The sequence below is a fragment of the Hippocampus comes genome, unplaced genomic scaffold, assembly GCF_001891065.2.
Source record: "Hippocampus comes isolate QL1 unplaced genomic scaffold, H_comes_QL1_v1.1 scaffold51, whole genome shotgun sequence".
NCBI classification, from domain to species: Eukaryota; Metazoa; Chordata; class Actinopteri; order Syngnathiformes; family Syngnathidae; genus Hippocampus; species Hippocampus comes.
The window spans coordinates 915,836-941,298 of record NW_017805497.1 but is presented as its reverse complement, the minus strand read 5'-3'; the positions used below and the strand labels follow the sequence as shown (position 1 = coordinate 941,298).

The window sequence follows — 25,463 nt, the reverse complement described above, 5'->3', positions numbered from 1 at the left end:
TTCGATATCATGTATCCGTCTGAAGGTGTTTGATCCTTATGGTCTACGGTACACGATATCCCATAATCTTATTGCAAGAGTTGCATTGAGGTGACTGCTTATTTAGTTGAACAAAGTCAAAGTTAAGCCACACTTTCATTCAGCGTCCGAATGCCATGCGTGCGTGCACTTCTTCTTTGGAGGGACAGCAATGAGGGAATATGGGTCCCTGGTCCGTGGCTGTGGGGACAGAAAGAGAGATGGAGAGGAAAAAGCTTTGTGTCCTGAGGCTCTCCCAACAGACTAAGAGGACGATGGCATGAAAGATGGGGTGTTTATCTTCGGAGCCACTGACATGAGCAGGAGAAAGTGATGGAAGAGCATTGTAACTTTTTGTCGCAGCTGCAGAGAGTGGTCATATACCCCTCGTGACGTATGAGACGCCATTGTACTGACTTAAATGCATTGATACTTACCATTTAGAAATTGATTTAAGTATTGTTCCAACAATCACAGGGCACCATTTTGGGCTTTCGCCTTGATAGGTTAACATGTCAGTTGGTCTTTCTGAGAATATTGACAGGTTTAGGGACTCGTGTTGTCACGATGCCACAGTTCCAACTTCCCTTCATAGAGTACCTGCTTAAAGTACCTCAGTAATGATGCTGAAGAAGTACGACGGCAAAAGAAACAAAAACATTAGTCAAAGCATTGGAATGGTTGAGGACAAAACAGTGAATTTCACATTTTGACATTTTTATTCATTCAAAATCATCTCAGGCCGTGGAGGATATCAAATTCATTGACACATCCATCTATCCATTCATTCATTGTCTTCTGCTTATCTGGGGTCAGGTTGGTGGGAGTAGGAGCTTTAGCAGGGAAGTGCTCAATTCTCTTTCCCCAGACAATCCGTCCAGCTCTTCTGGGAGCATCCCAAGCCGTTCCCATGCCGGCTGGGAGACAGAAAGTGCTTTTTCATTAGCCCCGCTTCACACCGAGATGGCCTCGCTTGGACATGGGTGTTCGCTTTTCCATTAGACTTTTTCGGGGCTGAGCAGTTCCAATGGACCCGCTCTTCAGAACCATCTCAGAGGTGTTTCTAAAGCCATCTGGGGCTGAGCGAGGCTGTGTCGTCTGTGCGATCAGATTGGCCGACACTGATGCAGCAAGGAGCTTCGCCGCGTGCGCCTATTTCCTGATTTTAGAAGAACCGCGTGCCATCCGTCGCAAAAGTCACAAAAATACAGTATATACAATAAATATCATAGTGTTTGGCAACAACACCGAACCATATTTACAAATTCACATGAACTAATGGATGTATTTCATTTTTGATGATTAATGACGACAAAAAAAAAAAAAAGAGATTCGTGAGCACACGCCAGCACTTGCTTGCCAGGTCCCATTCACTTGAATGCGAGGTGTCACTCACCCGGCCCGACTGACCGTGGCCCCCCCCACCTCAGAGATGGCGACTTTGAGTGGCTGCTGGAGGGCTTAAGACGCTGCAGTGAGGATGATGAGCCATTGACTCAGAAGGGGGCCAAATGAATGAAAGTGAGCTCTCTAGAATGAATGAGCGCTGGCGCTGCGCTTTGCGTGCCGCTTACAAAACCACTATATCACTATTTCATCCATGGTACATATGAAATTGTAAATATGATTCAGTGTTGTAACACAACAAATATGTGTGCTGGATATACGGTATCGTTGTCTTGATGACGCCTGGCTGTCTTAAATCCGGAAATTGATTTTTCGTTTATATGTGAAAGCTTCTGAGCATTTGATGGGTTGTACTTTGCAATGTTGCCAGCCAGTCGCAGGGCACACATAGACGTGCCAAATATAAAGTGAAGAACGCCGTAAGTGATGAGGATCAAATGTGAACTGTGAAAGTGAAGAAAATCCTTGTGAATCCTCATTATGAAACACGCCAAGTTTCTACAAATAATTTCATTTTACATGATTAGTGAGTTGGAAAATGGCAGACAACAACGAGTCCCCGAAAACATATTTTGCTGTGTTATTGACATAAACTCCGCAGTCAAATCCTGAAATATCCCGAAGGCAACGGTAGGAAATGAGGCAGCAAGCGAGGAGATGGGGCAGCCATTAGGAGCCCGCACGCAATTCACTTCCCGAAAAGCTTTACATTTTCATTCTGATTGTGTTGCACACTTTAAACGTCTCCTGGTGTCGATGCTGTGCATCATTACATTGCAAGGGAGACAGATGGACAGGTGAGGAGAGGGAGGCCTCGCGGCCTCTCACGCTCGCTCAACAGATGTCCGAGATCTCCTCAGGGGCCGAGATAAATTATTCCCTTGCGGTCATTTTTTTTTTTTTTTTTCCAATCCCTTGTCCTTCTTTTTCTCTGATCTGACGAATTCGCCACTTAGTCCTTTACACATCGCTCTCATCCTCTTCACATGAATATTGCTCAAATATATTTCCCTCTACAGGCAAACAAACTCCGCACAAAGACTCTGAAGAACACACTGAACCCAGTGTGGAATGAGACACTGGTGTATCACGGAATCACAGCGGCTGACATGACCACCAAAACACTCAGGTAGGCTCTCGGCTTGAAACGTCACTCACTTGCAATTGGCGGCGTTAAGCCAGGTGGACGGGTGACGTTTTCCACGCAGGAGGGTGAGATTCCCTACAAACTGCCAACAGTGCAGCCCATGCGCTTTCCTAGGGGCTTTTCCAGGTCATTTATTATTGCAGCCGACTGCCCCACTTGCTACTACTCCTCAGGTGTCGGCTGTGCGGAGATTGTCTCCATATGGAGTGGCCGAGGTCAAACGGTGCCATCTTGACCCAATAATAGAAATATGCTTTTGTTGTCCTGTAAGATGATTCAGAGACTTTGCGACAGGGAGTGTATATGCTGCATGCAATGAGTGTCTCTGTGGATTCGTAAGAGTGTTGGGTGACTTTGTTTATCCCGAGGAAATACAAGCAGACACACAGAAACGCTCACTGCATTTATCTCCCCCGAACACACAAATGCAGCTAGTCGGGTGTGTCCATGTGTTTGTGTGTCCTCCTATGTGTATGTCAAGGGCAACTGGTGGAAGGACTGCATTGTTTGGCTCCTCGGGATCTAGACAAAATACACACACCCCAGACAAAGCTCATCTCCCACAGACAAAAACACCGTTTATTCAGCTTCCTCAAATGCATCACCGCGCATGACATCCCTCAAACTAGAGAAAACGCGTCTGACCTCTATCCAAGGACGGAGACACAAACAGCATGGTGGTGCTGGCTAGCCAAAGAGAGGAGGGGGAGGAGGAGTATGTCCGCTTGTCATGCGTGGGGTGAAGAGAGAGAGAGAGAGAGAGAGAGAGAGAGAGAGAGAGAGAGGGGGGGGTGGTTCCAGACATGAACAAAGTGAGCGGGGTGGGGCGGGGTGCAGTGTGACTGATGGCAAGTGGCAGATACGGGCTTGCTGAAGAAGAAACTTGGGATGCTAAGACGGAGGAAGATGACGGGGTCAATGCAGAGAATCTGCCTTGGAGAGAGTAGTGGGATTGATGTAAGTGAGGAGTAAGCGACATATTCTCCCGTTTGTGTTGAAGTCAATTCCTTGCATGCCTTTTTTTCCCCACACTTTCAAGGCATGGTTAATTCTCATGTCCAAGCTTCTGACTGAAACCTAAGGGAGAATCTGTGCCGTTAAAAAAAGTGTGCAGCAGCACACGTCTTGACTTAAGCACATGGAAGAATATGCCCCCAAGTCAGTACTTCTCAAATGGGAGAGTGTGATATGACTCAAATGGGGGCATTTGTGATGCCAAGGAACATGTTTTTTTTTTCTTTTCAGAATCAGAATCATCTTTATTGGCAGAGTATGCAGAACACACAAGGAATACTAGATAAGTGTGTAATTGCACTACTACTACTACTACTACTATTACTGTACTAGGAGACAGTGGCGCTCCCATTGTCAGTATTCGCTCCGAGCAGGAGCTGAGAGTTGTCTTCGAAAAGCAGTGCACTGCAAAATGTGCCCATTGTAGCAATTGAGTTGCAAAAATCTGCATAAATTATTTTGTCTTATTTTTGTAGGGTGAAATGTTTTCAATATTATGTTCTCGGTGGAATGTTGCTGATCAATTTTAATTCATTAGTGTTTCTTGGGTTTATTAAATTTGATTTTTCAGTATTGTACGGTTCAATTAGAGAATGTTGATCGTTAAATAGCAATGTAATAAATTTCAGGCAAATCCATGCACTGTAAATATTTCTTTACAGACTAAAAACAACGTTAGGTATTCTTTATTGCAATTCCTCCCTTTTTATTTAATGTTAATAAGGAAAATTGTTTTACAGAGCTGTACTTTGAATGATTTTCTAGTCAAGCGATACTATTTATAGTCGGGAGAGAGAGTTGTGGGAGGGGCGATCGCAAAATGTTTTCTTCTTCCAAGGAGGTGGTGTAACAGAAAGTAATTGCGAAGCCCTGCCCTAAGTGAATGGGGAGCCAACAAACAAAAGGAACAGGGACACGTAGAAGCAGGCTGCAAATGAGTTTAATGAAAAAGCTCACATCAATGAAGGGGAGGTGAGTGACAAAAAGAGAGATCTCATCTCAAAATCTCTCTCGTTTTGTTTGTATGCCAGCACCGCAGCCCAGCCAATAAATAGTTTGCTCTCATTATTTCACGCAAAGCAAAGCAGTGTTCGGGAACGGCAAAACAGAGTTTCATCTCCAGCGAGACGTTGACTCACCGGCTTGTGCCCTGCAACATTCTACTTGGCTGATCTCTGCTGAGTTTGCGATGAGGGGACGCTGTTCTGTTTGATCCGCACGCCACATGAGCCAAACACTCTCCAAGGAACGTGCCGGTGGTGCAGACCCTCCAATCATTAACTAGTCTAGCTGGGCGAAACTGCAAAGAGACAGAACCCAATTGCGTGTTAGACCAGGAGTTGGTCATTTTTGCAGACGCACAAATGCAAGCCCATGTGTTTTTCAAAATAAATGATTTTATTTGATTTTATTCATATACTGAACTGTAAGTGATGGCAAATATCCACATCTATCTACTTTAAATAGCCTAGTGCATTACAACTGATGTAAAATTGAAAGTTGGCAGAGAGGTCCTGCCGGTTTTTAAGGATGAACCAGCAGAATAACCTAATTAATGTCCTCAGTGAAGACTTCACGGCTGGCCTCCCACCAGCTTTAATCCTTTAATTGATGCACGAGGGCTGCCCGAGGTGCTCAGATCTTGATTGAAAAGTTAGACAAAGTGACAGAGATGAAATAAATCACCCCCCACCCCCCCACATTCGCAGTTTGGTCTGTTTGAATCATTGACATATTTGTGTTTATTTCTCATCAAATTCAGCTCAATTGAAATGTCTTTTTTTCTCGTGAATGTATTGTCCTGCTTCGGCACCTTAGTATGAAGCACAGTGATTTTTAAAAAATATATTTTTTGGGGAAGACATTATTCAAGATCACATCCAAATACCATTCAATCTCTACCAGTCACTGTAGTCTGCCTCTGCACCGAGGTATCCTAGACAATTGTGACAGTGATAATGAGGAGTGGAAATAGTTCCCCTCACAGCAATTTTTATTCATCCCATTGCGCAAGAAACTGGCTGTGAACTGCACATTGATGCATACTGCAGGTGAATTATGGGCCTCCTATTTGGATTTCATCGCTAAAATGTCCATCAGGAGGCCAGTTAACAGAAGGGAGATGTGAAGGTGCTTTCATGAAGACATCATGCGCGTGTGTTTCTTTGTGCTTGTGTGCGTGCGTGCGTGCGTGTGTGCGTGCGTGCGTGCATGTGTGTGTGTTTGGCCTTTCTCTTGCTATTTTCCTCATTTTTATTTTCCTCTTATTCTATCTCCCCCGTCAGACTTTCTAATAGACTCGTACTGTCCGCTGCCATGAGAAGATAAAGTCAAATTTAATACTTAATCTCGTATTGGATTCAGTCCGAGGGTGAATTTGGCCTCTGATAGAGGAGAAACACCATCACGACCAGCAGCAACAACAACACACCGCCAGATGAACGGAAAGAGTTGTACGCCCATTTTGACCCACTCGACTCTGACAGAGATTGTACCGACAGAAGCAGCACAAAGCCCCCGCCCCCCCTTGTATCGTCAACCGAGGTGTGTGAAGTTCTGTCTGTGGAAGAATTACCTGTGAAAAGCAACATGTCCTGATAACATCCCCGGATGGGTTTTGACGGTTTGCTATTTTGCGCTGGCGGAGGTGTTAACAGACATTTTTTAACCTGTCCAACCGTTCACTCATCTCTGCGAACCTGTTCCATATCCAACACCGTAGTACCACTCCCCAAGAAAAAAGTAGTCATGACATACAATTAGAAGGGAGTCCCGGATACTGGACCCCCTGCGGCTTATCATCAGAACTGACAATGCTGTCAACAAAGTCATCCAAGTAGCACTCACACATATCAGACAAAAGGACACCTATGGTCGAATGATGTTGTCAGAGTCGGCAACATATCCGGTAGTGAACATATCTAATAGTGAAAGTGCTTCATTTTGTTTAAGGTCACGTGTGAATATGCGAGATTCCTGGCTCGGGAGAACTTTTGAGTTTGGTCGTCGAACCGAATCCTTTTGTGATTTGTCTGCGTTGAGATTATCGGAGCACACCACACACAGTACTAACAAAACTATTCCGATTCATCTTCATGTGTGTGGCATGTACCAGATAAACAATCTTTTCGAATTTGAATTCCTTTCGTGTACCGCGCCAAATTACGGCAAAAATAGGCTTTTGGCTCATCAACATCTATGGATGGAATGGGACAAAGCTTACTTGGAAGTTAGGGTAAACAGTTAGCGTACTTGCCTCCCGATCTGAGAATGAGGGTTTGAATCCAAGCTGTTCATTGTTACTGCTGTTTTCGACATGCGGTTATGTGAACCTAAGGATGTGTCCACAAGGGTCAATTAAAATGGTAGAAATCACTTTTATTTAGTCGAATTATCTTTTTTGTACGCGTATCCAGCTAGCGCTCAGTGCCTCCATTTTGTTTTTACTGTGCCTTTGACAAAGTCACCGCTTGAATCTCAAAGCTTGAATCTTCCTGACTATAACCCTTCATATTTATTGGAACTCAGCATCGGCACCGAGTTGTGCCGCATAGGAAATAAATATAGAAGCAAGAAACAATGGAAAGTTTCACTTTTAATATTGATGAAAAGCAGCACAGTGTCAAGAGGTTCTGCATTCCAATCTCTGTCCATAGGTATGGGAATGATGGCTTGTCAATACTGTATGTGTACTGCCAACCAGCCCAGGGCGTTCCCAGCCTCATCAGCTGGATGACCCAAGAGTGGAAATGGATGGATGGATGTTGCTGATGATAATGATGATGAAAAGAACAGCAACACGTGGCCGTTATTGCTGCAGTCTTTTAAAGATACAGACTGTTTGTGCAGGAATAGAGGGAGAAAAATCACTTTTTCTCTGACAACCATGAACTGGCTGTGCAAAAGCATGAAAAGCTCCAACTTCATGTCAGACGGTTGGGTATGATCACAACTTTGCAATTTGTCGGCGGTTGTTTTTGAAGGTGATGTTGATGACATGAAATCCTATTTCTTCGGGAGCATCTGTTGAGCTTTTAGAGGAAACGTGGGGGAGAGGGTGCAAGGATTTTCAGTGGAGGCGCTTTGCCCGTAACTGGGGTGACATTTCACCACAGCCTTCATCTCATCACCACCTCATACGAGCACACATATGCGATGAAGCTAATGCATATCAACCACCAGAAATGCATGCTGATGAGTCAGAGTTATTCTGGGTCTTACAGAGCTTCACTGCCAAACATCCAAGGGGACAGAAAGTGTTGAAGGGGAAGGTGTGTGTGTGTTTTTTTCCATGAGTACAGGAGAAAGGATATCCGAAAGAATATAAAAGAGTCGCCTCCACCAGCATGAAAGAGTCCTTGGTGAATAAAGTTCTCTATGAACCAGCTCGACGGATTTACAACTCATAACAAATGACACTGGCTAAGTAGCGACTTAATACACAGAATGGATACTAGCCCCACATTAGCCTCAGTTTGCCACGGCACGCCGTTTTTTTTTTCTTGATACAATTCCTAAAAAGTTTTAATAAGAGTTCCAAAATACCTTCAAGACGATGAATAAATATGACAATCAGAGCCTCGTCAAACTTAGTCTGTCAAACCATTTACTGGCCGACACAGGGTTGTCGATTTCGTAACGGGAGGACAAAGTCTGTGCCTCTTCACAAACGTTTGTCTTGTAACCCTAAGATAAGAACATACACTATAAATTCTATGCTGAACCTGTTTTAGAGAATTACATCAATGTGATCCCACATTCTTTACAGTACGTACCTGGAACCGCCATTGTCATTAGACCAGATTGTGATTCTACATTCCCCAATGTATTGGGATGATCTCAACTGTACTTATTAAAGTAGTAAACCTGTGAAACCAAAAACAATTTACTCTTGGAACTTAGATGGCTTTTAAAGAAAACTGTAAACTGATCACCAGAAGACTTCAAATAAGACAGTTGGTCCGGAAAGTCAATTTTCCCAAGGTCCGTTGATCAATAAACATTAAATTTGCAATATAGGAGCATTCTTCTTTCAAAAAAAAAAAAAAAAGATGTCTTTATTTTCCCAGATGGTTCATTTTAGTTCGCACCACTATCAAGTTTCGTGGAACTTGTGTGTACTGTAATATCTTGATTAATCGTGCTCACCGAATACTTTTTTTTTTTTTTTGGTTTATCCTTGGACTAACGTGTCTTGTTTGTGTTCATGTCGTGTAGGCTGTGTGTATGTGACATGGACAGACTTGGGCGAAATGAATTCATCGGTGAGGTGAGGGTGGCCCTGAAGAAGCTCAGAGAGGGTGACAACAAACGTTACAATATGGGCTTGGAGAGAATTGCACAGGTACAAACACTCTCAGCCTACAGTACACCAGACTGTGTATGTGTTGCTGTCATAGTAACAAATTCTAGATTTCTATGGACCATGTCAATTTTACTGAGATGTATAATATTGTGTCCTTGCCATGTTTAAAATTGGAATCTTTACTGTCATCGCACAGTGTACAAGCGAAATCGTAAAATTATCCATTTATCTTTCATTCATCCATAATCACTCTATTATTTGACCCCAGTCAATGGATCCAACAGAGATTTCATTTGCTACCTGGTGCATATTTCATTTTCTCTTTCTTTGTGTTGTGCAGCCAACAGCCGAGATGCCTTTGACTGAGCAGTATTGTTTCATGATCTTTCTCGCATCACTCCATGTTCATGTTTCTTTGGTTCCAGAACAAAGAATCGAACAATCAAGCCGTGGAGCAGGGAGCGCTCGTGGCAGAGGAGGAGGTACCAGTTTTATCTTTTCATCTCACTTACTGTTTCTGCAGCTGGCTCTTGTCATTTCGCTGCGCAATATCCCACGGGGAATAAAATGCATCCCAGGGAAACAGTGGGCACCTCATAGGGCATACTCAATTGTTGCGATTTGTCAGTCCGCTGTGGTTCTCCACTGGTTGTTATCAAAACCCTTCTTGTGATTTTAGAGGTACAAGTGAATAGCTTTTGGTCTCTAGGGGGGAATAGAGCTTGTTCCTAAACCCAGACAAAGGCTTTCACTACAATGTCCAGTTTCACACAGCACGTGCTTCATGCTGAAAAGCTTAAATACTGCAATAGTACTTTTCCCTCCCAGTGCCCCTCCCGCTGCGCGTGTTCATTTTTTGTAAAAGGGCGTGTGTTCTCTGTGGGCAGCGTGGACGCATCCTGGTGTCACTGTGCTACAACACGGAGAAGGGCTGCCTGCTGGTTGGGATCATACGCTGCGCCCATCTGGCCGCCATGGACTCCAATGGCTACTCTGACCCCTTTGTCAAAATGTGAGTCACACCAGTGTTGTTTTTTTTTTTTTTTTTTTTTTCGGAATAAAGCTTGGTTCCTCTCTTTATTTGCATATGTAAACTCTTAAATGTTCCTGTTGCAGCATATGCACAACATGACACGGCGTCCGCATTGGGGTCAAAACATGGGCTCACTACTGATCACTTGTCATCATGACATAAGAAAAGCTTGAAATACGAAGTGAAAAAAAATAAGCCACTCACACAAAAAAAATAAATCTATACACTTAAGACAAACTGTAATTACTTGAATTTCAGCCGAGTTTATTTTGGTCTCACGTTCTCTTTATGATTCAGTGCAAACAAAAATTTTCATTTGATGCCAAGCAAAAGCGTTGCTTTTTCTTGTTCCAAAAAAATCCTGAACCACAAAGCCAAAATGTATTTTAGTGCAATGACCAGAGCCAATTTTGAAAAGTTTTGTTCAATTCTTCATTTTCATTTCTAATTTCTTCCCTTTTTTTTTCTTGTTTCTTTTCTTAAATGACATAACTTAATTTCTTGTCCTATTTTTTCCCCTTCCAAGTCTCTTTCTCCGATGAGTGTACATTTGGGAACGATTTATATTCATTCAAGCTCAGGTGCCAAAGCACAGTAGCTCTCGGTATGATGCAGTGCTGTCCTGCACCGCAGTAATTTACTCTCGCAATAATGAACTCATTTATAAATGAATACCTCTGTGACAGTGCCAATCAAAAATCTGCATTATCATCTCCGCCATATGTCAAGTCTCATTGTTTGATAGATAGAATTTGATAGAACGGAATTGTTATTTTCTGCCAAATCTCACACAAAATCAGCATAGGTTCAGCTTTTGCAGAGGTTCTCGTTCGGGTGGCCATAACCAGACAGAGAATGCGGATACACAATTTGTCTACACAGTAGTGGAGACAAACTTCTGTTTTCTCTCATTGGAGTTGAAGTGTTGACCATTACTGGCGCACAGATGGCTGTAAACATCCTGGATGCGGCATGAGTCACTGAAGGAACAACACAATGAAGGCTTTTCATAAAGCATTACGGTACTTGATGAAAGGCAGTGAATGGAGGAGAGCTGAGGTGTCTGCAAAATGCGACAGACCACACACTTTCTCTGATATACATTTTTTTTCGCCCTCAAGCATTGATTAGTGACCGCGCTTTTACATTCTACTTCATCCTACCCATTTGCATTAAACGCCGAATGCAGAAAAGTGCACAGAAATTTCATCTCGCTCTTGATTTCCCTTTTATTAAAGTCTTTCGTATTGCCCTATCATTCCCTTTATTCACTCTTGTATTGTCCTTCATCATCAAAAACAACCTTCTTCACCTTACTTGCTCTTTTAAATCATCCGTTTGCATCCAGAAGACTGTTCTTGTGTCAATTGTGTGCGTGTTTGTGCGTATGTGTGTTTCGTGACTGCGTCGTGACTAAGTCTCCTTTCGGGGACACATTTCAGACTAAACGCCAGGAACCAAGTCCATGTCCCTTCTGCTTGAAACATCTGCCAATCTCATGCCTCTCAGACTGTGTGTGTGTGTGTGTGTGTGTGTGTGTGTGTGTGTGTGTGTGTGTGTGTGTGTGTGTGTGTGTGTGTGTGTGTACTTGTGGATTTTAAAATTGAGTAGTTTGACTTGAAAATAACTGCTATTGGATAGCTGCTGCAGTTTATGAAAATGGTTTGTAATCTAGAATATGTAGCGGTCTATGATATACTAATTGTATTTCGATATATTGTAATATAAAATAGATTAGTTTTGTTTCTGTATATCACTTACATTTACAAAGTATGAACCGAGCTTTTTTTTTTTCCATCAGCCTCAGAGGCATACAATTACATGAACCTATGTTATACAAGTGTATGAGGACTCTGGCAGCCAACAGACGTATCTGTATTTATTCATTTATTTATACACAAAATGAATCTTTTGCAGCCAGAGTATGTCATAGAAGGCTTGTAAGAATAATCGTACTTATTTATATTAAGAGAGGACAAATTGTTGCTGAAGAAATATAAACATAAGACTTTTGTTTTTGCTCCCATTTTTCATGATCAGAGAGGAAAAATGCACCCTAAGTGATGGATGGGGCCACAACTTTTCATCAGCGCTACCAAGACCACGCACTCACTCACCAGATGTAAGACAAAAATGCCATTTTAAATATGGGCAAAATAGGTCAATATGTCTGGGTTTTTTTTTTCTTTATTGAACCAGTGAACGTCATAGTGTCTTAATATACCGTCTTTCATTTTTGAATACATGTGAAAAGATTCAGCTTTCAACAACAAAGGATTTGAAGGAGCAAAACCTAACCACATACTGTGAGTTTTATTTTATTTTATTTTTTTATACCAGTGCAAAGAGATCTCTTACATAAAAATTACCATTCAAGGATGACACAAAACTACTGAACAACGACCCAACATAAAGCGCAAGAACTCATTTGTTAAAAAAAAAAAAAAAAAAATTTAAAAACAACTTGCTCAAAATATTATTGTTCTTGAGGTTCTATTTTTGTCCTGCATGTCATTCCAAATCGGCAACAAAATATGAGGCCTTCTCATGTTGTAGTATCGGGCAGTAGAAGGCTATGGTCACACAACAGATCGGTTCAGATTTTTTTGTGTACCTGATTTTTTTTTTCATGACCAGTACAATTCAGATTTCTTTTTCAAATTCGACCTGGGTCTCTTTCGTGTGTGAATATATATCAGATATGTATACGATGCGCCCGCAATATCAAAGCTCATCCACACACATCCAACCCATTTTTCATCAAAAGCCCAAAATTTCCTCAGTCATTCACAGACCACAATCAACAACCTAATAAAGTTGGGCTACAGGCGGCAAATGATGGTCCCACCACATACAGACTGTTTTTTCCTCCACGTGCCCCCTGACCCCCTCCCAATATAATACAATTATCGGATTATTTCGGCAAATAAGTGAGACTCTCTCGCACAGATTTGTGAACAAGATTTGATAGAAATAGGCCTTCTTTGTAAAAAAAAAAAAAAAAAAGGCTCAGATTTTTGCATTCAGATCATTAAAATGGGGGCAGAAATAAATGTGATGTTATAGTTTTCTATATTGTTTCTAATGACATTCTTTTTTTCAACATTGGTGGCTTTTCTGGGCAGCACGGTGGTCAACTCGCTAGCAGGCTCGCCTTACTGGATTCGATTCCAAGCCCAGGCCTTCTTGAATGGAGTTTGCATGTTCTCCCCGTGCCTACATGGTTACTCTGGTTTCCTCCCACCGACCCTCGTGGGGATGAGCTGCTCGGATAATGGATGGATGGATGGATGGATGGATGGATGGATGGATGGATGGATGGATGGGTCACTTTTCTTTTATAGTTTGCATCTACCAACTATTCATTAAGGGGAAAAATGTCAAGCACAACATGCATGAGTACGAATAACAGCCGCGAGTCACAGTTAAGCTTTTCTTTCAGTGGAGTGTATTCAGTGTAAAAATGAGCAGAAATGTCTTGTTAGTTCCAGGAGATCCCTGCATTGGACCAATTCACATCTCTTTAAAAAGTGAGGGAGTAATCCTTCCTATCTCAATGGACCAGCCTCCTCTGTTCTGAAATATTTTGCACATTGAATTCAAGTATAGTTTGATTGCAGTTGTGTAAAATGGTTTTGGATGAGGTATTGCTATTGTCAATCGCATTCATATGTTTGATACAATGGGAAATTGGAATTCCCCCATCTGCGCTGCATTGGAGCCCATGCAAAATGAGATTTGGCACAGAGTAACACACACACACACACACACACACACACACACACACACACACACACACGGCGCCTCCTCCCGAAGCTTCAGCCTCACCAGCTCAATTGCCGCTGGTCTTTGGCTGCCTTCCTCAAATTACTTTTCACAATATTTTTCTTGCACACAAAGTTTGTCATTTCAAAGGACAGTTCAGTTATATTGAGGCAACTTATGGCCTACTGTGCTTCCTTTCAATTGCTTATTTGATTAGTCTGCCTCTCGCTCATCAAACAGAAGGATTGAGAAGAAAATTGTTTCCGATACCTGCTTTCCTTTTCATTGCTGACACAAGCGTATGATGAATCACTTTTTTGCACCACCTCTGATCCCGGTGCCGCAGTGGCAGCCGCGAGTCCTTGCAATGCATCAGCTGTCAGTCTCTGGCAGGGGTGGCTGTGAGATGTTGCTGAAGGAGGGAGCTACCGCGCCACCTGAAAAGCTTGACTCAGAATTTACACAGATGACTCCCACTGCCCTCTGGCAAACCGTCTGGTGCCTCTTTACTGGAGCATAAAAACTCCCCCAACCTCGGCATGATTAGAATCTCGCTGCGGCTTGTGTTTCTTTGTCCAAAGGACTTCGAGGTCACAATTATCTTCCAAAGAGTTATTGGAAACGTGCTTTCTCCATTTAGTTACATTCAGCAAGGTTTATTGTCAAATGGGGGAAAGAGATAAAAAGTGGATGGATTAATGACTTCCATTGCAAAATAAAAAAAAGTGTGGGTACCATATATTTTAAGGAGCCCTTGTATTCAAACGGACCATTTAGTTCCACAAAAATTGTTTGATTGCATGGTGAAAGTTCACCTGATTGAAGTTTGAGATGTAGCGATGACGTGAAGGTCAGCCATTTTGCTGCTTTCTGCACACACTAGAAATCCGAGGAGAAAGTACATGGCTGGCCTTTTCCAAAAGTGACAGAAGCTATCGACCAAAACCAGCTAATTAAAGGCTCAAATCACCCTCTGTGGACAGGTGGTAAAAAAGCCTACACATGAACTAAAAGGGTCATCATTTCAATTCCCTTCATCTCAATAGAGCCTGTATATCTCCATATGGTGGATCGAAGTTTATTTTTCATTCTCACTTGGTTTTGTGTTTCTAAAGCTTTAAGTCATTTCAGGTCATTGTGGAAATGTTCAGCATATTTTGCGCCAGAATCTTCAGCTTCGCACAGCAGCACTTTCTTAAAATCAAAACAAAACAACTTTTTGGGTGAACCTAAGGTTTGTTGTCGGTTGTTCAAGCTTGAGTGTGCTGTGCTAGAGATGTTTGATATGACACATGGTGGTATTAGCCAAGGTCATTGCAGGTAACATCTGTTTTGTTTTGTTTTTTCTCAAGAAGATGACAGGCATCTGTGGGGTGTTTATTAAAGTACAAGTAGATGATTCATGCAAAGATTAAATGTGGCATAGCGTCTACTGGGGTGGTGGCCAACTTGCAGTAGCACAGGCAGTAGGTTGTCCCCATTCATCCATGGTTGAGGTGCCCTTAATCAAGGTGTCTTCGTAGCCCACTGTGTCACTAATGGTGTGAGATTATTATGTTCACTAATGAGTGAAGCGTTATAAATTATTTCATTTGGCTTCTGCATGCAGTGCCACAAATCAGTCCGACTTTTTTTTTTTTAATGTTTAGTTTTGTATCATCCAAAGGTTTGACAATCTTTCTTCTTGTCCTTGAAGCATCTTGCAGCCAGACATGGGGAAAAAGTCCAAGTATAAGACATCAGTGAAAAAAAAGACTCTCAACCCTGAATTCAACGAGGTACACGCGCATGCATGTATTGGAAGAGTGTTGCCAATCGCTTCGTATTAGCTTAATATTTGGTTGCCATCACCAAACTGCAGCCTCCTTCGTTTGTAGGGCTTTGCCAGACTTTCACCAAAGTCTCTTTCAGTTGTTTTGAGGCTGCTGCTTCTTCTTCTGCTTCTTCCGCTTCTTCTTCTTCTTCTTTAGCGGGTAAAAGTAATGCTCAACAGGCTCTGGATTGACTCAGCCAGTCTAAAACTTCAAATTTCTTCAAATCAGGCAACAACTCTAAGAGGCTATGGTGAAAGTCTGGAAAACCAAACAAAACAAGAATGTGAAAATGTGATGGTCAGTGATTTGCAACTAAATATTGGTGGTGTTTTGTTACAAATCTTCTGAGTTTTATCAGATAGAGAAATAAACCTTGAAATAAAAGCTCAGCATGTTTCACTATTGCAAATAGACACAGATTCAAAACAATCATAAAACAACAAAGTTTGCTCTGCTATTGTGTGATCATCCTGATGTATTTGATGCAGTGTGTTTGTGTTTTTATTGCGCACAGGAGTTTTCTTATGAGGTGACGCTGGACTTGCTGGCTAAGAAAACCCTTGAGATCTCAGTGTGGGACTACGACTTGGGAATGAGCAACGACTTCATAGGTAAAGTAGCAAACTACACAATGTTACCAAAAGTATTTGTCCATGTCATGACTCACATTTAATTGAATTCAAGTGACATCCCATTCCCAGTCAATGCAGTGTCAGCCTTACGGGAACTTATGTTGGACGAGTAGTCGTGGCTCTCAAGCTCCTCTCCAAGTCATCTCAAAGGTGTCCTGTAACGTTAAGGACTCTGCAGGCCAGTCAAGTTCATCGACACCAAACTCTCTCATCCGTGTCATATGCAAAGTAATGTCGCCACAGGAAACCTTTCGGAGGGAGGGGGATGCGAACTCGGGGGTGGAACAGAAAATAATTGAGAAGAACTGGACTAGTCAAAACAACACCTAGAAGATCTTAAGTCAGATATCTGAAGTTAAAATAAGAGGTGATGATGCTTGTCTAGCGCCAAAGGGTTGACCGATAAAGAACAGGATGTCACTTAATTTTGTACATATGCAACTCAAGGTCAGTGAGCGAATACTTTTGGCAATGGAGTGTCTTGCTAGGCCAGACCAGAGATGGGAGAATGTACCAATTAGGAGGATAGCTGTGCAAGAGTGAATGAAAAAGGCACAAATTTGAACAAATATCAAAACCAGGCCAAGCGTGGGTGGAGGGAGAGAGCGAGGGAGAGGTAAAAGACACATTTTAGAAAAAGATGCATAAAAAGTGCTAGCAATCGAGAGTTAATTATGATGCACGAGGAGTCTGATTGCGCTTGCAAAAAGAGGGATTGAACATACAAAGGAAGTAAGAGGCTTAAGTCTTTTTTTTAATTTATTTTTTTGTCTGCGCTGCAGTGTTCACGCGTTCATGCTTATAGAGTCACTCCCACTTAACAGCTTTTGGAATCGTTTGGTGTGGACTTCCCGTTGATAAAGTACATGGGGGATTCAGGAGTGACCGGAAGTCAGAAGGGTGGGACAAGAAAATAAGATGCCCTCCCCCCCAGAGTGAGCTCCATATGTTCTGATCAGAGCTTTTTGCCACGTCAGGTGTGCGCAGCGCTCTGGTTGGTGGGAGGGACTCACTGTTGAGATCACACAATGAGTTCTAATTGCCGCTGGGATAAAAAGACCATTACTCGAACAGTCCCAGATAACCAACGTTCCAGAGGCTGTCATCATTACAAGTTAGTGGTAGAAGCCTCTCATTTCGGTTAATTGGTGCTGGAAGAAAGATGACTCTGGGAAGAAAACTAGAAGGTGTTGATGAAGAAGCCTGGTGGCAGTCGACTGAGAGCAATAGCTGGTAATAGTGGCTTCACTGCCCTGGAATCTGGTAAATGTGAGCTTAAAAATTGAATTGGACAGTAAAATACCTAAAAGATAACATCCAACCAAGGTTTTACCACTTGACTTTTTTTTGTCTTTATTACAATAAGTATTCAAAAATCTCTTCTACGAGGAGTCTTAGAAGAAGAACACGTGAGGAGAAGAAGCAATTGTGCGTGATTCTAAAGTCATTATGCGCACATTAGTTAATAGAAGTTCATGTGCAACTGATTTTTTTGGGGACCCTTTGCAATTGACAGTGGATAACTTTTTTTGTTTGGCTTTTTTTTTTGGCATGAATCAACTTTGCATTATTCAAATTAAGAATTCATTGCTTCAACGTTTTACTATTTAAATTGGTTAAAAATGTTTTTTTGGGGTTTTTTTTACGCTTGTATGAAATGTGAACCTACGGTTTGTAAAGGCGCTATCATTGCAACAGCTCAACCTACCAGTATGTACTCTTATATCCTTTCATCAGCTTTTCGTATCTTTTGCCGGTATTCAGATGAATATCTGAGCCTACCTCAGAAGTCAAACAACACAAAAAGTAACGATGGCATGAAGAGAAGCCTGGACCCTCAGATTTCAAGTCTGATGCTCTACCAACTGAGCTTCCCAGCCCCATATGGGTGTGGGGGGTCAGCTCACCCACCAACTCCAACGTAGGAAAGCCTGCAGATGCCATGGACATGCTTTTTTTTTTTTTTTTCTTGAGAGAACCTATACTGTATGTGTCATGTCAGGCCAACGTGTTTGAGATGCTTGAAGCTGCTGCCATCATCAAACCATCATCATCACCCTCGTCCTCCTCCTCCACTTCATCATCATCATGAACCTCATCAAGAATGGTGAGCGGTAAAGATGACAGTTTCACGTCCCAAAATAGTTACGTCTTCAATAACGTGTTAATAATTAACAAGGCGGGAGAGGCGAGTGCTGTTTCAAGCTTACCTGCCACATTTCCGTCTTTGAAAAGTTCCAAGCATCTAATCTGAAGTTGAATGATTCACTTTGGATGTGACCTTTGAATAAATATCAGGGCTTGATCTCGCCTTTGCTAGTACAGCTTCGCTTCTTCTGGGAACGCTTTCTACAAGATGTTTGGAGTGTGCCCATGCATTAAACGAACAGTTGTGTGCTTAGAAGACCTGCCGCTCCGAATCTCTGATCTTGTCCATCCCAAAGGTGTTTCGTAGTGTTGAATTTAAGGCCCCCAGGTCCTTCCATATCAAATTCATTCAAGCGTGTCCTTAGGGACCTTGCTTTGTCCACGGAGGACAGGAAGAGACATTCCACAAACTGTTCATACCAGTTGGAAGCATCGAATTTTCCCAAAATGGATAGGTTAAAGTGAATAATCGAGATTCAGGTGGGACTAAGGGTGGGTGGAGCCTGTCACCTAGTGGTGGGCACGTCAGTCCGTCAATCAGCCTTGCGTCATTATTTCAGGCCAGTCCAGTCCGTCCGTCATCGTCAGCGAAAGCCTATCAGCTTTGAGAACGTACTTATGACGTCATACGCAGCAGCACCACAACCAGACACAAATTAAAAAAGCAAAACCGTGTTTTTTTTTACATTTCAATCCCACAGAACACAATGACATTGTCCCACTGAGCTTTTATTTCATCAGTCACCACGCGTGTGTCTGTTTTTTTTTTTTTTTTTTTTTTTTTTGCATGCGTGTGACTATGTTCTTGATGCCGGTTGGCTGTCGTTGACAACGACTTATGGACTGGACCAGCTTGAAGTAATGACGTAAGGATGACTGACTTACTGACGTGCCCACCACTTTGATCGCTGCTGACTTTGAGTGAAAGTTTGGGTTCGCCTTGAACTGGTCCCCAGTCTATCGCAAGGCATATACAGTACAATGGGACCTCAACTTATAGGCAATAGAATCGAGACTCCAACTCCGAACCTCAGAAACTGTGAGGCAGATACGCGAACCACTAGCACACTATGCTGCTTGAAATCCAATCAATTATTGATTTGGGATTCAAGTCATAGAGAAGGAATTACCTCAGTGTTTCCAGACACTTGGCGCTTTTGAAGTTGCTGTTGCCGGAGCCGAGTAAACATTTGGCGCACAGGAGGGTTCGTGAGGAGCAAAGCTGTGTGAGCGTGCTGAACACCTGCTCCTTTCCTACTTTGCTGTCAAACTGAACTTTGTCATCACTCAATTCCTCTTCCTCTGCAGTTCCTCTCCCTCGCCATCCACCGTCAAAGCGACGGCCGAGTTGTCCCGAGCGGCCCTCGGGCTCAGGGAATGTCTGTTGACCTCCACTCTGAGTCGTTGGGAATGTTTTGAGGCCACGATTCTATAGAGCCCCCCCCCCCTTAACAGCTTCGGACGTTGTCTCTTCGATGTGAACAGAAAAAGGGACATAGAAAGCGAATGCAGGAAAGGAAGAGCATTTCCACCCCCCACCCCCACCCCACCCCACCCCAGGACCATCATTGCAGGCAGAGTTCAATTCTGAGCTGAGACAAGTCGCTCATCAACAAACCATGCTTGCTCGCTTGCTTGTGGCTGTCATTTTGTACAGCACCGTTAAAGGCAGCCTCACCATAATGCTATTTTATGCTCCTTTAACTGTGCAATGGCAGCCAGGGGGAAAGGCTGTATCATAACCCCCCCGGTGTCGCAAATGACTGTGCCTCTCTTGCAGACTCTTGCTCCATCACCTGGCTCATTTCCTGCATATTTGTCACCTCCCACCCATCATGCTCAATAGCTTCGCCTATTCTCCTAATTCCCGAGCCAAACATCTTTCACTCGGGCCCGGCCGTCACCCAATTCACGTCCTTACTCCGTCTTCTGTTGTCGGCCTGTGCCTCCAGGTGGCGTGGAGCTGGGCATCAACGCGAGCGGACAGAGACTCAGACACTGGTTCGAGTGTCTCAAAAACAAAGGGAAAAAAGTGGAGTACTGGCATACGCTCACACAGCAAGGAGCCCCGAGCAGCGACAAAACGGACTAAATCACACCAGACACACAGTAAACACACATGCACATCCCCCTGAAAGATAACAAGAGAAAAGAACAAAACTGCAATAATAATAATAATGTAATAGTGATGAAGATGAAATCCATCATATAATGCCAACAGCACCGATTATTTGTAAATGATCTTCATTCTGACATCAGTGATGTTAAAAAGGTGTGGTGTTTATTTTTTTAAGGTAAACCAAATTGCCCTCATAGGTGTTACAAAGAGATACACACACATTGTTGTCATTTAGACCTTGTGGAAGTCGCTCGAATGTCCTTGTTCAAATGTTCAACTAATGAAGAGATGATTAGAATTCACTCCATGAACGAGGCCAGCAACATTGTGAGGCCATGTGACTCTTTGGGCCTGATTTACCAAGATCCCAAATAGGGAGGCGCTAAGGCACGAGTGCACCCGCTCTAACAGAACGCGACATGTGCTAAGGCACTTGTGCACCAACTTAACAGAAAGCGACATGCTTTTGGCAACAAGTGTAAAAGTAGTCCATTTAATAGAAGGTTTTCTGCTTGAGGTAGTGCAGATGGTTTTCACCATGGAACATTTTGAAGGGGGAGAATAATTTCTTCACGTGTTTGCGGTGCTCGTCACGGGAAGCGCATCAAAGCCATGTTTTGTTTGATTTAACGCATGCTGAGTACATGGCAATTGAATATTCAATTACCATCCCGTGTAATCGTGTGTATGAAGCTTGAGCCAGCACTCCTGCAACCTGCCCTGAGAGATACCAGCACCTGTGGTCACACTGTGCTGAAATGATATAAGTGATATGGCATGACTCCTTCTTGTGACTGGCTCCCTACATGATGGTTTCAAAATTCCAGTACTGAAGAGACGATATGTCAGGATAATTTCATTTTAAAAATGTTTACACGAGTGGAAATCGCAATTCATCTCAGGTTTATTAAGTCATATATTGCATATACTCCTCTGACAAGCGAAATGACTGTATGGCAATGTTGTGAATTTGGCGTCGTTGGTGTGCCCGTCAGTCGATCGGCTTCCACATCTGTTTGCGTGACCAATCATGTTTATGCCCTTTTCACACACGCAAATCTTTAGTAAATCAGGCCCACGGTGTCAATACACCATCGCTATGCTGGCTTATATTGTAACGCGGCATCATTACTTTTATGATACAAAGCACAAAAGTATCCATATGGTGGATTTGTTCCTTTAACATGTCTGTGTTTTGAACGATTTGTCTTTCATTGTCTTTGTGATCGTCATCTGTATGTGCATATGTGTGAAGCAGGCAGTGAGAATTTGAGTGCCTCGATTTTGTTTTTGCAGCATCTCTTTTCACGTCGTGCCCCATTGCGAATATCACAACTGAACTTCAAGAAGCACACTGTGTGGGTCGATGTATGCGTGTGTTCGTGCGTGTGTGTGCGCATGCGTGTTTGACACAAAAACAACAAGGACATGTAAGCAGTGCACAAGAATAGAGAAAAGCTCTTCTTCCTCCAGTGGCCATAGCGAGCGATGTGCATTCGTTACTGGATGGAAAGCGCACTGACAAACTGTCAATCATGTGTCATCTCATCGACTCACAATCATAGAACAGTTTTTGAGACACCTGCAGAATCTAATGAGATCCAATACAAGACGAGCATGAAAAAGTGTTCTTCACTTTTGAGTGATACTGCCAGCAAGGTATTCTCCATCCATCCAATACTTGTAAATACGCGTTTGTTGGCAACTACACTGCTCCGAGAGGTGTAGTTATTTTGCCCTCTAACGACACCACATTAGCTGAGCACCATTTTGATCCAGCTCTTGTATTGGTTCTCTTTTGATTTTGTGCCAAATGAAGTGTCCAGTGAGTGTTTATGCCTTCGTTCGTTCACTGTGCTGCATACTCATCGGTGTACAGAAAGATTGATGTTTGAGCGGTGAGCTTCTCATTGTTACTTCGAGTGTACAATATCAATCAATAAACAATGCAACTTTTATTTCCTGCAGGCCATTATCATACAGTAATTTATCCATTCGGGAACGGGTGCTGTCACTTGATTTATGGGAATAGCATTGCTTACAACTTAATACTCGGTGTCCTCGGACACTCCCGACATAAAGACTTATTGTCCATTTCTGTGATCACGTCCTTTTATAATACTACTGAATATCAGGTTTATTTTCATACACTGAGTGGCAAAGATTACACAAAGTATATTTGTAAAATTAAAAAAAAAAAAGCATGTGAAAGTTGGTTGTAAACAAAAGCATCCCCTGCTAAAATCTTGGTTTGCTGGCAACGTGTGTCTGCATATGGAGCGGCCTTAGTGGCTATCACTTAAGAGTTTCAACACAGCCCTAACCAGACTCTGCTCTACGAAAGCACGCCCATAGTCAGTCAGAGTCCTGCGGGAGGTTTTCAATCCAATCGATTCGTCAAGACCTTCGACAACCTTGTGAATGTCTCATTGTTGACCACAGAAAGAAAAACTGTTCCGAATGGGGAAAGGGACTCTGGTTTCCCAAAAAAAAAAAAAAACTGTCAAGAACAAGACTATGAAAATAGTTAGAGCCTTGGAAGGCTTCGACAAAAAAGCTTGAGCCACCGTGGCGGCTCATTCTTTTCTTTTTCTATGCATCAAAAGCTCCCAGTGTGACAGCAGTAAGATTATCAAACCAAAATGAAATGATTGTGATACATTTTTTTTTGCCAGAACGTCCATCCTTCTTGCATGCTTTGCTCACATTTGATCTTCAATGTAGCTGCATGTTTCGCAATAATCACCATCGTGTATAGTGCAGCGTGCCGATGTGTTGACAGCTCGTGTCATCCATCCTGCCATCCGCGTGCTCTTTTGTGCAGGCTGTCATTCAGGATTGTTGTGTATATTATTTTGCGTTTGACGCTTGCCTTCCGAAACGCTGCGAGTGGTAATAATGCAAGGGTGGGGGGGACAAGTCTGTTGTTTATGAACTGTCACAATCACAGTGTGACGACTGGCATCATGTGGTAATGTTGTGTCACTACTTCTCAAAATAAACTAAAGTCGTTTCACCGCCTGCTCTTCCTTCACGTCAAATGCCTGGAGTTTCGTTATGAGAGAGAATATTCAATAACGACATAAGAATCGCATTATTTGGTTTTATAAAAGCGCACTCGTGGGTCCCAGCATTACCGACTCCTGTACAAGACGAGAATGATGTTTGACAGATTCTAACTTTATAACAATAATAATGCTCAGTTTTGAGCTACACCCTTAGGGAGATAATGATATCACAAAATTATACGTTTATTATGGTCATTGTTACAAGTGTAGGCTACTGATGACAGCCGCTAATCTTTTGCTATAATGTAAACCTATTTCAGTATGATGCTGATTTCATGCAGTTGTTGAGCTAGAGCTCGGATTGCTAAAATCTTCAACAATTTCTACAAGTGTAAAGAATCTCTGTCTTATTCCAAATTTGAAGAACAGTTCCAAGAACCTATTGTATTTTGTTTCATCGTAAAATGCTAGCAGCTAGCCGCTCAAATGAAGTTGCACAAATGCTGTTGAAGCCTTCTAATGCCTTATCTTTTGGATACAAAAAATGCTCAGCCTAAATTTTAAATTGACATTTTTTAATAACTGACGAAAGGTGCATTTAAGGCCCTCACAAAACTTGCCGATTCTGTCGCACGTTGACCTCCAAATGCAGCAACAGCCAAAGTCTAATTATAAGGTCTGGATGTCTTGTGTAGACATGAACACGGAGGAGACAGGAGAAGAATGCAAATTAAAATAGTCAGTAGGAAAGGCCAATAAGTCACGTTAATTTTATTTGCAATTTTACAAGAGAGGTTATCTCAAGACACTTAACATGTGGAGCAGGTCTACAAGCAAGCGCCTCATTTAAAAAACACTAATCTGAATCCTTTCCATTTACAAAAATATTAAACTCTTCAATAATTTGGGACACAAACAAACCTCATATCTCATCAATTCACGGTAAGGCTCAAATGGCCTTAGTCTGTGCTTCTCACGTCCATAGCTGTTGACCTCCTTTTTCCTGGTTCTTTGACTCTGCTTCACTAAAGTAAAAGCAATGCACCAATGTATCATTATTGCTTTGAAGCTTCTTGTTTGTTGCACATGCTAGACTTTTGATGTGTTGGAAAACAAATCATTTCGCCGCACGTCAGCCACAGACACCAACTGATGGGATGAGTTATTTATTTATTTATTTATTTTTGGTCTGCAAGGGGAAGTTTCTGAATCGTCAGAATACACCGTTGCTTTTTATTAACTGCACTTGGATGCAGAAGACACTTGTGCTAGTTTGTAGATGAATGGCTCTTGGACATTTGCATTTAGAAATTAAACTGAACAAGTGTTTTGATTGAATATTTTAGTTCATGCACTTGACTAGCAGTTTTTAATTCATTCTTATCCGAGTTGCTCCTTCTACCATAAGTGCAACAAAAATTACTCGAGTCTGAAAAACCATGCAATAAAGAAGTAAAGGACAAATCTAGTGTAATATTAACATCTTTCAGTGACTTGGTCTTTGTGGAGAAAATGTGCACTTTTGTTGGTGCAACAGTTTTGTACCATTTTTGTATGCACAAAAGCCCTTCGCACTGGGAATGTAAAAAAATTCACAGCATGTGGTTATTTTTTGCTTGCTTCACATCCTTTGTTGTTGAAAAGTGGATGTATTATTCGTGCATTTGAGAAGAAAATATATTCAGATATTGTGATATACAGTGGTTCAACAAAAGAAAAAAAAAGACAAATCTCACATATTGGTCTTAGTATGGTTAGGGAGAGTCCTGCACTTTATGTCCCCCTGGTGAATAATTGTGGCCCTCTCTGTCATTTAAATGGCTCCTCTCTGATCTAAATCATATTGTACATTTGTTGATAATGTATAACTATGACATATTGTATACATTTATCAATATACTGCCCATTTGTCCATAGCCACATATTTTCTGACCCTTACAATACGTTTGGTTCTAACAGGTCAGAGCAGCATCTTCTCCTACCATCGGAGCCAACACTCATCCGCCCAAGACACGTCCGTTGTCAAGACCAAAAATAATTCATTGAACTGCGA

At 42.3% G+C, this 25,463-nt stretch overlaps 1 protein-coding gene across 4 annotated transcripts in view; it reads left to right on the top strand.

Annotated features, from left to right (window-relative positions):
- doc2g (double C2-like domains, gamma) overlaps nucleotides 1-23,419 on the top strand; it is a 65,444-nt gene extending 42,025 nt beyond the window's left edge. For 2 of the 4 annotated variants that reach the window (XM_019876637.1, XM_019876636.1), the window contains 7 exons: nucleotides 2,445-2,554; nucleotides 8,804-8,930; nucleotides 9,317-9,373; nucleotides 9,779-9,903; nucleotides 15,386-15,467; nucleotides 16,018-16,114; nucleotides 20,236-23,419. In XM_019876637.1, coding sequence (XP_019732196.1) covers nucleotides 2,445-2,554; nucleotides 8,804-8,930; nucleotides 9,317-9,373; nucleotides 9,779-9,903; nucleotides 15,386-15,467; nucleotides 16,018-16,114; nucleotides 20,236-20,375 — 738 coding nt within the window. In that variant the 3' untranslated portion in view covers nucleotides 20,376-23,419. The other 2 variants (XR_002169042.1, XR_002169043.1) reach the window with 2 other exon arrangements.
- The last annotated feature ends 2,044 nt before the right edge of the window (nucleotides 23,420-25,463 follow it).